The 14,113-nt window shown below is 36.0% G+C and overlaps 1 protein-coding gene across 1 annotated transcript; it reads right to left on the bottom strand.

Annotated features, from left to right (window-relative positions):
- Positions 1–12,999: 12,999 nt before the first annotated feature.
- Positions 13,000–13,483, bottom strand: LOC115848918 (large ribosomal subunit protein uL14-like). The gene has a single exon (XM_030849770.3). It carries the CDS (start codon positions 13,481–13,483, stop codon positions 13,061–13,063), a length of 423 nt encoding a protein of 140 aa, XP_030705630.1. The 3' UTR covers positions 13,000–13,060.
- Between the last annotated feature and the right edge of the window lie 630 nt (positions 13,484–14,113).

Here is a 14,113-nt window from a genome sequence, read left to right as displayed (position 1 = left end):
ATGGTAACCTGATTAATATACTATTACTAAAATAATAAAAGTAGCATCTTAGTACCAACACAACTTTTCACCATAGTTCTTGATTTCTGACTGCTCAGACTAAGAAGTACAGATCATAAAATGAAATGACTATTTCAATATAGTAGTAAAGATTACTTTCAGTTATATGAATGTCTATCTGCCTTGGATATTCATTATTTATAAGCATTGGTTATATCTGTCAGGAAACATAGGAAGTGATTATTGAATGTACTTATCTTAGTCTGTTTGGGCTACTATAACAAAATACTCTAGGCTGAGTGTCTTATAAACAACAGAAATTTATTTCCTACAGTTTTGGAGGCTGGAAGTCTGATATCAGGTTGCTAGATGGTTGGGTAAGGGCCCTCTTCCAGATTATAGATTTCTTGCTGTGTCCTCACATGGTGGAAGGGGCTAGGGAACACTGTGGGGTCTCTTTTTTAAGCGCACTAATCCTATTCATGAGCACTCCACTGTCATGCTCTAATCACCTCTCAAAGGCCCCACCTCTTAACATCATCACATCAGGCATTAGGATTTCAACACGTGAATTTTGAGGGGACACAAGCATTCAGACCATAGCAGTACTTTTGACCAGCAATAAATAATTAATTAGATAAGTGAAATTCGTGAAAACTGAAGGGAAAAACTGACCGTGTCATGTGGAAGTCCCTGATTCTCGAAAAAGAAAAAGAAAGAAAGAAAGGAAGGAAGGAAGGAAGAAAGAAAGAAAGAAAAGGAAAGGAAAGAAAAAAAGAAAAGAAAAGGAAAAGAAAAGAAAAGAAAATGTGTACATTGTCAGGTCAGTTTAGCTCTGATAATACCCCCAGCAGGTTAGGCTCTAATTAACTGGCTTCTCCTAAGGGTAGGCCCGGTTAAGAAGAGAGTGCTGTGTCATATTTCAAAATGATTCCCTTTCGTCTCCTGCTTGAAGCATGAGGCACTTTTTTGTCCTCTATGTACTGTGAGCACTTGGTTGAGATAGTGGAGATAAAACTCACAGAAGTGTGGGACCCGCCTATGACTGGGTTGCCCTGGAGTTTTTCACTCTCAGGCTTATCCATGCTGAGTTTCCAGGAGTTTGTTAATTCCAGGTAAGGTTTTCCTATCCAGGCCTTGGTTCCCATGGCAGTTTCCACTGTGCGTCTCTGCTCAGGTAAACCCTGACTCCCTGTATTCGCCTGTCTCTCCAGTCTTGGAGGAAGTAGTTTTCCCTGGGTCTTTCCCCTCTCTTTTGGATCCAAGAATAGTTGTTAAGTTTTTAGTCTGCTGAGCTTTTTACTTATTAGGGCAGAGTGCTTCCAAACCCCTTAACATGTGGAACTGGAAACCAGAAATCGTTTTCTTAAACTTTGACATTAGTTCCTGAACTTTATTTTCCTTCTAACATATTTTTTTTATCAGCTCAGAGTCCATCTATCATTTCATAGAGTTTATATATTATTTAATTTCTTTAGCATGAAAGTAGTTTCTGCCTATAAAAATTGTCAGTTTCACATGATAAATGATTAAAGATTACCTCAAATGTATACTTCTCTATATGAATATTGTTTCCATAAAAAATTTTTAAAAATCTCTATACTTGTCTTTAGCATATTATATTATTCTGTTTACTTGCAAATTTTTATAAGCCTCAAATTATATTTTCTTTTTTGAAATTTTGTCTATTCCCCTCATTGAATAGACATATGTCCATGCAGAATAATTATTTACTAAACCAATTAGAGAGCAAATATTGTTTTCTCCTCTGTCTTTAATTAACAACAGTTTAAACCTACTTCTTCTTTTCCATTCTTGTATTTTAACTTGAGGGTTTATTTCTTCATACAGTAACCTGAGGAAATATCAAGAATGCCAGAGGAACAAAGTCTGTGAACTTTGTTTAGTTTGATTATTCATTTAGGTAATATTCAATGCATAGTAGGATCTTGATTTTTTAAAAAACCCAATCTGACAATTTCTGCCTTTTAATTTTAGTGGTTAGACCATTTACAATTAATATAATTATTGGTATGATTTAAGTTTAAATTTATCCTCTTAACCATTTGTTTTCTACTTTTCTCATCTGTTCTTTATTCCTTTTCTCCTCCTATCTTGACTTCTTTTGGATTTAGTATTTTATTTTTTTCACATTTTTATTGGAGTATAATTGCTTTACAATGTTGTTTTAGTTTTTGCTGTACAACAAAGTGAATCAGCTATACGTATGCATATATCCCCTCCCTCTTGAGCTGCCCTCCCACCCTCCCTATCCCACCCCTCTAGGTCGTCACAAACCATAGAGTTGATCTCCCTTTGCTATGCAGCAGCTTCCCACTAGCTATCTATTTTACATTTGGTAGTGTATATATGTCAGTGCTACTCTCTCACTTCGTCCCAGCTTACCCTTCCCCCTCCCCGTGTCCTCAAGTCCCTATATCTGCATCTACCAAATGCCTCAAGTCCCTACATCTGCATATTACCAAATGCTTCATTTGCTACAGCAAGATCTTTTTTGACCCACCTCCTAGAGTAATGGAAATAAAAACAAAAATAAACAAATGGGACCTAATGAAACTGAAAAGCTTTTGCACAGCAAAGGAAACCATAAACAAGAAGAAAAGACAACCCTCAGAATGGGAGAAAATATTTGCAAACAAAGCAACTGACAAAGAATTAATCTACAAAATATACAAGCAGCTCATGCAGCTCAATATGACAAAAACAAACAACCCAATCCAAAAATGGGCAGAAGACCTAAATAGACATTTCTCCAAAGATATACATATTGCCAACAAACACATGAAAGGATTCTCAACATCACTAATCATTAGAGAAATGCAAATCAAAACTACAATGAGGTATCACCTCACACCAGTCAGAATGGCCATCATCAAAAAATCTACAAACAATAAATGCTGGAGAGGGTGTGGAGAAAAGGGAGCCCTCCTGCACTGTTGGTGGGAATGTAAATCGATACAGCCACTATGGAGAACAGTATGGAGGTTCCTTAAAAAACTAAAAATAGAACTACCATATGACCAGCAATCCCACTACTGGGCATATACCCTGAGAAAACCATAATTCAAAAAGAGACATGTACCACAATGTTCACTGCACCTCTCTTTACAATAGTCAGGACATGGAAGCAACCTAAGTGTCCATCAACAGATGAATGGATAAAGAAGATGTGGCACATATATACAATGGAATATTACTCAGTCATAAAAAGAAACAAAATTGAGTTATTTGTAGTGAGGTGGATGGACCTAGAGTCTGTCATACAGAGTGAAGTAAGTCAGAGAGAGAAAAACAAATACCTTATGCTAACGCATATATATGGAATCTAAAATAAAAAAAAAAGGTTCTGATGAATCTAGGGGCAGGACAGGAATAAAGATGCAGACATAGAGAATGGATTTGAGGACACGGGGAGGGGGAAGGGTAAGCTGTGACGAAGTGAGAGAGTAACATTGACATGTATACACTACCAAATGTAAAACCGATAGCTAGTGGGAGGCAGCCACCTGGCACAGAGAAATCAGCTCAGTGCTTTGTGGCCACCTAGAGGGGTGGGATAGGGAGGGTGTGAGGGAGATGTGAGAGGGAGGGGATATAGGGATATATGTATGTGTATAGCTGATTCACTTTGTTATAAAGCAGAAACTAACACATGATTGTAAAGCAATTATACTCCAATAAAGATATTAACAAAAAAAAAAGATCTTGCTGTGATTTATGTCATAGAGTGTTCTGCCTGTATTTTCCTCTAAGAGTTTTATAGTGTCTGGCCTTACATTTAGGTGTTTAATCCATTTTGAGTTTATTTTTGTGTATGGTGTTAGGGAATGTTCTAATTTCATTCTTTTACATGTAGCTGTCCAGTTTTCCTAGCACCACTTATTGAAGAGGCTCTCTTTTCTCCATTGTATATTCTTGCCTCCTTTATCAAAGATAAGGTGACCATATGTGCGTGGGTTTATCTCTGGGCTTTCTATCCTGCAGAAATCTGGGCTTTCTATGAAGCAGAAATATTGATCTCTATTTCTGTCTTTGTGCCAGTACCATACTGTCTTGATTACTGCTTTGTAGTATAGTCTGATATCAGGGAGCCTGATACCTCCAGCTCTGTTTTTCTTTCTCAAGATTGCTTTGGCTATTCGAGGTATTTTGTGTTTCCATACAAATTGTAAAATTTCTTGTTCTAGTTCTGTGAAAAATGCCATTGGTAATTTGATAGGGATTGCATTGAATCTGAGTACTTTTAAAAATTATTCCTTTTTTTATCTCCAGTATTGGCTTGTTAGTTATTCTACTTGGATTTTTTAGTTTCTCTGGAGTTTAACTTATCACAATCTACATTCAAATAATATTATACTACTTCACATATAGTGGATGAAGCTCATAATACTATTGTTCAGTTTCTGCATCCCCTCTTTTGTGCTATTGTCCTTCATTTTATTTCTTCAAACATTATAAACTCCAAGATACATTGTTATTATCATTGCTTTAGGCATCAGATATCTTTTGAAGAAATTAAAACCTGAGAAAAAATTTTTCTATATGTACCCATATATTTGTCACTTCCAAATTTTTGCCTAGTATCATTCATTATATTTCTGCCTGAAGCATTGTTTTTTTTTTTTTTTTTTTATCATTTCTGGTAAGGCGGTTCTGCTGGCAGTGAATCTCTCAGCTTCTGTTTGCCTAGAAAAAAATCATAATTTTTCCTCATTTTTGAGAGTTGTTTTCATTGGGCATAGAATTCTAAGTTGGCAGTTTTTTCTCCTTCCAAAACTTTAATATCATTCTATCATTCTAGTGTATCTAGAATTTTATATCATTCTGTTATCTTCTTGCCTGTATATTTCCCATTGAGAAGTATGCTGTCATTCTTATTTTTATTTTTTATGTAACTTGCATTTTCCTCTGGCTGCTTTTAAGATTTTCTCTTTATGACCAGTTTTCATAAATTTCATTCTAATGTGCATTGGTGTGTGTGTCTATATATCTATCTACCTATTATCTATCTATCTATCTAATCTATCATCTGTAATCTGCTTACTTATTTTGCTTGGGGTTGATTGAGAAAATTAGATCTGTAAGGTTTTAGTAGTCGACAAATTTGAAAAAACTTTTACCTGTTATATCTTCAGTTGTTTTTGAGCTCCATCCCTGTCCCCCCACTTTTTTTTGTACTCCAGTTACACATATCACACAGCTTACTTATGCTCTATTTAGTTTTTTATAATGCTTCCTCTTTGTCCTTCTCTTTGGATAGTTCTGTTTCTGTGTCTTCAAGTTCACCGACCTCTTCTTCTGCAGTGTGAAATGTACTCTTAATCCCATCCATTGTATTTTTTGATTCAGATATTGAGTTTTTACATTTAGAGGTTTCATATATCTTTCATTCCTCTTCTCAGTGTTTTTTTATGTTGTTCTTCACATCCTTGAAAATATTTACAAGGTTTATAGGAGCTTTTTGTAGGATGTGGTCTAGTAATTCTGTCATTTTGGTTATTTGGGGTCTGTTTATTGATTTTTTCTCCTTGTCATATTTTATGAACTATAAAATTTTATAAAACCATATATATATGGCTTTCTAGTCATTTATAATGGGATGGAGAAAGTGGAAATGTATGCCTATTATCTGTGTTTATTACAACTTCTGTTGTAGTAGCCAGCTACTTGTGACACTTTTGCTGTGTGTTCTAATCATATTCCTGATGTGTTATGTGGTTCTACCAAGTCTCTTTGTTTATTTATTTTTTCTTAGTTCCCCAACCAGGGGTCAAACCCACGCCCCCTGCAGTGGAAGCACGGAATCCTAACCACTGGACTGCCAGGGAATTCCCTACCCAATCTGTTTTATATTCATGGCATGCTCTGACCACTACAAGTAATTCCCTTCATTCCAAGATGGCATCTTTACTTTGGAGCAAACTGGTAAGAGGTGCCATTAGAGTGGAAAACAAACAAAATTGAAGTCCATGGACTTCTGTTCAATGAGACATGATGATGAGACATATGTATATTGTCCCACCCTACTTCCTGCAAGACACATATACACAGTCTCCTCACACACACACACTTGTACATACATGTGCCACATAGCTGTAGGTCCACAACTGCAAATACAGCTTCCAGAAAATTTGTCTCCTTCTTTCCCACATGGGCCCTTTCCTCTAAAATTTATCCCCTTGAACTCTCATCTGGTCAGAGGAAAAGATCTCTTTCAGCCTAGTATAAAACCTTTAAAATGTTATATCTTTACAAGTATCACAGTCCTTGTTTCTCCCAGCAGTAGCCTGAACCTCTACCCTTCCTCCTGACAGGAAAGCACATTTGAAGTAACATGCAGAATTTGCCAGAATCTCCTTTAGTAACTTGCATTTTAAAACATTTATTTATTTATTTATGGCTGCATCGGGTCTTTGTAGCAGCACATGGGCTTTCTCTAGTTGAGGCGAGCGGGGCCTGTGGTTCGTTGTGGTGCACGGGCTTTTCATTGCAGTGGCTTCTCTTGTTGCAGAGCACAGGCTCTAGGTGCACGGGCTTCAGTAGTTGTGGCACGTGGGCTTCAGTAGTTGTGGTATGCAGGCTCAGTAGTTGTGGCACACGGGCTTAGTTGCTCTGCAGCACGTGGGATCTTCCCGGATCAGGGCTAAAACCTGTGTCCCCTGCATTGGCAGGCGGATTTTTAACCACTGCGCCACCAGAGAAGTCCTGTAACTTGCAGTTAAAGTGCATAATTCTCTTGTGGAACTGACTTTGTTTCTTCTTGTAGTATATCCCTGCAGTTTGGTACAACAGTATTTTTTCTGCCAAAATTTTATGTATTCTTTCAGATGAGTTGCCCCTCTTTACTTATTTCTGGGTAAAAATTAACTAAATTTTTTGTTTTTATAGATAACAAACTTTTTCACTTTCTAGAATAAATGGTATATATTCCAAGATATTGAAATGACTTGCAGATAAGCTTGTTAAATACATACTGCTTAATGTTGGTGCAAATTAAAACATGCCAGAAAACTACATAAGAGAAAATACTATTTAGAAAAATCTTGACAAAATGTTAGGTAAAGAAAAAAAGCACACTGACATTCCTGAGAAAACTCCTACTTCAGTTGATCAAGTATATGTTTTGTAAATTTTTAGACAGAAGTACTTATCTGTAAGAAGTAGTAATCATTAGAAGACAGACAGAGTGGTTTTAAGAATGAAATTCAAGCTACGTCAAATCAGTTTTCTTTCAAAAAGTTTATTAAACCTGTAAGTCAAAGAAGTATTATAAATGTCATATACCTAGATTTAAATTAGCAGGTGACAAAGTCCTATGATATTCCTGTGGAAAATAGGATTTTAAAATAACATATGAAGACTTACAATGGTTTAAGTGGCTGCACTCAAAATTTAATGATTAATGAGGGAGTGTCAACATAGAGTAAGGTTGAAAATGGTATTCTATAACTTTCTGTACTGGGCTTTGATTTACCAGTGAATGAGATATGAACATAATTTGCATACTTGCTAAATTTCTAGGCAAAAAATTTGAAGGTGACGGTAAGTATTTTTTCATATCAAAATTATAGTCTGTGAAGATCTTGGAAAGGTAGAACAACTGACTGCAAAATATAACACTTAGCACTGGAAGTGGAAGATATGGCCACATAACAACGTATCTCGTCAAAAATCTTTTGACTTTGGGGTTTTAGGTGACTCTTAGTTCAAGATTAGACAATAGTATATTGAGGGTCCAAAAAAACCCCCACTGTATTCATAGTCTGCTTTGATAGATTTATTGCACTAACAATGTGCAGTCTCTAAGAGTGCCCGAGATGATTTTCCTGCTCTGTTTTATTAAGGCACTCCTTGGTTTGGGGCTTCATGACTCCAGTCTTTGCCTTTGTCTTCACATGGCCTTCTTCTATCTGTATCTTCTCCTTTTCTGTCTTATAAAATTATTGGATTTAGAACTCATCCTAATCTCACCTTGAGATCCTTACCTTAATTACGTCTTCAAAGACCCTTATGCCAAATAAGTTTACGTTCTGAGGTTCAGAATGAACTTATCTTTTGGAGGCCACAGTTAAACTCACTATAGCAGGTATAATTCTCCTGTTGTGTTCACTGCTGTATTCCCAGCACTTGGACCAGAGCCTAGAGTATAATAAGTGCTCAGTAAAATTCATGTTGTTAAATGAATGCATTGAGGACCTACAACATGCCAGACACTGGATTGTAAAGAAAATGCTGTGTATGTTGCTGGTGATGCACAACTAATAGATACATGAATGGGTAAGAGAGTCACCTGGGATCACTGTTCATTTGTTTTATCTTGCCACGTAAGTATCCTGTGTCTCCTTCCCTGCTTGGTAATATATCCTTTTAGAAGGAGCATTGTTGCCAAAAAAAAAAAAAAAAAAAAAAAAAAAAAAGATGGCCTCTTTATGCCCAAGACAGCTATTCTTTGCTCAAGAGTATATGAATGTATGAGAGAAATATGTAAATAAAATTCTATATGTAAACTCTGATATCAAGGTTTAGTGACAAAATTTGTCATTAAGATAACCATAAGGTATTATACTTACTCAAACAGCATATTATATTTATGTTTCTTACTATATATGCTAAAACATAAAGATTTGAATTTAGAAAATAAAAAATAAGAAAAAAGAGCATTTAAAGCTCATTACCAGGAATTCCCTGGTGGTCCAGTGGTTAGGACTCCATGCTTTCATGGCCAGGGCTCAGATTCAATCTCTGGTTGGGGAACTAAGATCCCGCAGGCCACGCAGCGTAGCCCAAAAAAGCTTATTACCAATAACTTATCCTTTTTCCATGTTGGATAACAATGCCAGAGATCCTAGTTTGTCTATTTTAAGTTCACATGAAAAAAGCCAGTCCTCAAATTGCTTATTTCCTCTGTAATCTCTAAAATCAGGAAAACTATCCCGGCCTTCCACAACTTCTTTTTTCTTATGTTGTATTCATTTACCATTTATTTATTTAATTGGACAACAAATTTAGAGTCTGAATATATGGCTAGGACAAAAATTCACTAACGAAGTTTCAGAACAAAATTTCACTAGAAAACAAAGAGGTAGGAAATACTTAGCAATTTGAAGCCTGCTGCCTGATGTTCTTTATCTACTTTTTAATTTATTTTGTGCCTTAAATATGCAATTAAATACTACTTTACTTAACCTGTATACATTATAAGTACTATAAAATTGACGTGTGAAAAATACGCACCTTATATTCCTTTTCCCTACACCACCGGCAACCACTCCCACTCACATACTCACACTAGAAGAGGAGAACCTTGAAATCATACAGAATATTTTTAGATGAGAAACTTAGGTCCAGAAAAGTTAACTCTTTTGCCAATGACAACACATATTCACACACACACTCTGACACACACACCTCAAGTTACTCATTTAACAGCAGGAAAAAAATGCATCTTTATATAGAAGTAAGATTATGTCATAAATGTCTATCCAGTTCTATAATGTAGAACATCACATATGAAAGAGCTTCTTCATATACCAACACTCAGTGTTCAAAAAGAAGACTATGACTAAGAAAAGTCATAAAATGTGAAGAAAAAGAGAAACTTATTATGGACTGACTGATTGGTTACTAGGGTCACAGGCCTGATTTTTAACAAAGTCTTATAGTTCCAAGAATGGCATCCAGATGCTTTCTTAGGTATGGGTGTCATTATTTTTAGCAAAAGAAACCTTTCACCCTTAGTCACGTCAGAGCACAAAGAATTCCATAAATCAGTGCCAGGCTTGTTTTTATTCCTAAATACCTGACCACATATATGTTTATGTCATGTAAATCTTATTGCCTTGTTTTCAATAAGATTTAGAAGATGAAAATGTACTTTTAAAATGCAAATGTATTTTTTTAACACTCTTTTCTTCTTTTCTGTACATCTTCAAATTTCTTTTAGTTTGGTCAGTGGAATTGGAATGGTCAGTTTAATTTTTATTGCTAGTCAGTTTCATCTCTTAGATTTCAGGGAACAAAACTAAGCTACAACATTTCTACAGAAAACATTGTAAGAAATTCTTAAAACCAGACTCTGAGCAAGCACATACAAAGAAACGTTTTTTTATTACATGCTTTATAAATTGAAAAAAGACTGCTTTTGCCTTAATGCTGAAAGCATGCCCTTTTTGTCATTGAGAAATACAGAAATATTTGAAATTCCCCAGTAATCTTGGGCTCACAAATGGAAACATTTGGCTGTATTTGGTTCACAAGTGCACAGGGGCCTGTCTGCTTTTGGTTCTGTGTAATTAGAATGTACAGATTTGACCTCAAATGTGCTATATTGTAGTTACAACGTAAAGAAGTCAGAACAAATGTGCAAAAGGTTGGATGCAATTTAAACCGTAATGTTCTAGAAGTGAAGAGAGGAAGAATGAATAAGCTAAGTGAAATCCCTTGTGTCTATACAACAGATCAACACAGCAAAAAACACAGGACTTGGCAATTATTTTACCCTGACCAATATAGAAAGTCTGGCTACGGAAATCAGATCCCAAACTTCACACTAATGGTAATTGTTTACTCTGTTCCCAGATCAGATTAGCTGGATGACATCCAAATTTACATTTGACTATGTCCTGTCTATTCACACAAACGCACTATTCAGATTAAATTGACTGGCAATGACTAAATTGGTCAATAGAACTGACTGAACTGACCAGGCCATTGAGATACATATTAGGAGAATTGTTAAAGAACAAACATACAAGCATATTAGGAAAACTTTCTAAATAACTAGATCATGTTCCAATTTATCAATAACCTCAAAGTTCTTTGTTACATATACAAATTATAGCTTTTTGTATAAGGCTCTAAGGTTACAGGACCCAGCCTAAAATTCTATTTAGAAACAGATGAGGTAATGATAAAGAAAGGAAAGGTAGAAAGGAATATTTTTAGTTTAAAAATATTTCTGACCTATTAAATAGTTTAATATCTCATATTGCAGTAAATGCCACCAATGGCTGAGACTGTTCTCCAAGTCAAGTTTCTTAAAGGCCTCTTTTACTAAAGGTTTGAGAGTTTAGCTCTGGAATTGGGAGGACAATGAAGTAAAAATGTTTTCTGGTGATATTTCAGAAGATGATACGAGAAAAATATGGGAACTGATATTAAGACTGAGAATTATGACTTCAACTAAGTACCACATGATAGAATATTTTCCTAGGATAACCACATTTGTTCCTTAGAAAACTCTCATTTCATAATCCAAAGTAAGAGTCTTGTTTATATATCAATGTTTTATTCCTGTCCTTATATATCACATGTTTATGGCATCTATTGTTGGGTGTGCTACAGTACTTTCTGACTGCCTGTCATAATTGTGAGAATGTCATTCTTACGGAAGCCACATCGAGGTTGTTGATCCCTTGCTTAATGCAGATGAGCTATATACACTGACTGGAAGGCATCTTAAAATCTTCAATATTAGGTGTTTGTAGGCTGAGCAATATAAAGAAAAAGCAAACAAAGTGGATTTTTAACTTTAACTTTAAAACTTAAATACACTAGACCAGTCATCTTTAGATAACTGTGTAAGTGGGCATAGAAAAGATTTCAAAAGGGAAAATAGTTGAAAAGTAAATCAATGTGAAATTGCAAACATAGGTGAAGAAATTATTATGGAAAATCAGGGCAATCATGGGAAGCCATGTAGGCACAACACAAGGAGGAATTATGTCTGATATAGCATCAGAAGCCAGACTAAAGCTTAAGTACAAGTTTAGACACTATTAACTCAACTGGGACCCTATCCTCTTTCTGACTTTTCCTTCTCATTTATTGTCTATTTTAAAGAATTTCTTCTTGGAGCTGAGCTGAGCTGAGCCTATATTATCATCCACAACAATTATGGTTATGACACTGTTCCAGGGTCCAGTGATAATATCTAAATAGGAAATAGGAAAATGTCTCAAATTCTTGAAGCTATCATTCTTGCTGGGGACGTTTACCTCAAATCCTGCCTAAGATATATCAAAAAATAATTTCATTGATAGGAAGCATGAAATTGCATCTGTGTTGGTTACACCAGGTGGATCTTCTCAAGATATTATGGGTCCAGAGGCATCTGAACAATTTAAACATTAAGGTAGAATCACTTCAGATAGAGGGGAAAAAGCCAGAAAAATTAGTTTAAAAAATTTAACACTCGATTGGGGGTAATCTAATTGTTCTATATTCTTTTTGCTCTATTATTAAGATGGTTTTGAAAACAAAGTCTACTGGTTTTGATGTGATTACAAAAACAATTAACACTCATTGTATAACCTAACAATGAAAATAGGGAAAGTCACAAAGAAAAAAACTAAAAATATTAAAATCTAAAACTTTAATATCTAGAGAAAAACACTCAATATTTTCTTGTTTAGCCTTGTCTTAAATATAATGTATTTATATACTTTAAAAAATTATTTGGGAAGTTATATACATAATTTTTCACCTAATATTCAATGAACAGTTTTCCATGTCTTTAAATATATATGTGATTTTTAATTACCACATATATTTACTCCTATGAACATAACATTATTTAGCCAATCCATTATTGATGGAAGTTTTGGTTGTTCCATTATTTCGTTTTTGCAGTTATAAATAACACTCTTCTTTTTTTTTTTTTTTTTTTGCGGTACGCGGGCGTCTCACTGTTGTGGCCTCTCCCGTTGTGGAGCACAGGCTCCGGACGCGCAGGCTCAGCGGCCGTGGCTCACGGGCCCAGCCGCTCCGCGGCATGTGGGATCTTCCTGGACCGGGGCACAAACCCGTGTCCCCTGCATTGGCAGGCGGACTCTCAACCACTGCCCCACCAGGGAAGCCCAACACTCTTCTTTGAAAGTATTTCTGTTCACGTTAGAGAGTTAAAAAGGTATTTTTTTTTTTTTCTGCACTGGGTAGTTTTATTTTACAGAGGGGGTAAGGGTTAGGTGGTGTCAAGAAGAGTGACATGGAGCAAATAATTTTTATTAGCATTTTTTTCTTTTACAAATACACCAAAGAGTCATGCAATGCTGCCAGCATTGGATGCAATCCTGGGCCACAAGTCTGCACATTCCTTTGCAACTGGTCCTGTGATGGCAGAACCTTTCATCTCACCTTCATTGTTTACTGTGACCCCTGCGTTATCTTCAAAATAAAGAAACACACCATCTTTTCTCCAGTATGACTTTCGTTGTCGAATTACCACTGCTGGATATACCTTCTTTCTGAGCTCTGGTTTGCCGTTCTTGACTGTGGCCATCACCGTGTCACCCACACCAGCAGCAGGAAGTCTATTCAGTCGTCCCTTGATCCCCTTCACAGAGATGATATACAGATTTTTGGCTCCTGTGTTGTCAGCACAGTTGATCATGGCTCCAACTGGAAGACCCAAGGAAATCTGGAATTTGGCACCAGAGGACCCACCACATCCTCGGTTTGACATCTTGAACGCTGGAAAGGGACAAAAAGCTGTAATTTTTAATACCTTAAAATATCTTCCAGAAACCTTGTACCAGTTTACATCTATACTAGATTGGCATATGAGTGTTTATTTCTTCCTCCTCATTGGAAACAATGAATAATACCATAAGAAAAAAAAAAAAACAACCTTTGTTCATTTGGTAGGGGAATATGGCACTGTATAGGTATTTTTAATATGCATTTCTTTAATTAGCAGAATAGTTTACTTTCAAAATGCATTTGTTGATCATTTGCACCTTCATTGTGCCAGTTAATATTTCTGCTGAGAATTTAGCTAAGCTACTCCTTGGTGTTGCTGCCTTGCCAGCCATTTTGTTTGGCCAAGAAGCCTGCAGGGACCTGAAATTGACACTAGTCCCTCATGCAAGCATGTGCCCTAGATAGCTGACTGCAGAGTCACAAGCAAATGTAAGTCACTGATATGACTTTACCAACAGCCTTTGTGATCAACAGTCTCCCCTTCCTCCCAGGGCCTTCCCTTTGTGTGCCCTTTAGATAAGACCACCATGGGGCTTATCAAAACTCACTCTTTTTGTTTGAATTGACCAATCTGGTCTTAGCCCAGGAACCACAAAGCATTCCACCCATGGAC

The sequence above is a fragment of the Globicephala melas genome, chromosome 7 (genome assembly GCF_963455315.2).
Source record: "Globicephala melas chromosome 7, mGloMel1.2, whole genome shotgun sequence".
Taxonomy (NCBI): Eukaryota; Metazoa; Chordata; class Mammalia; order Artiodactyla; family Delphinidae; genus Globicephala; species Globicephala melas.
Note: the sequence above shows the minus strand (reverse complement) of the source record. Positions and strands in the feature narration are given on the sequence as shown.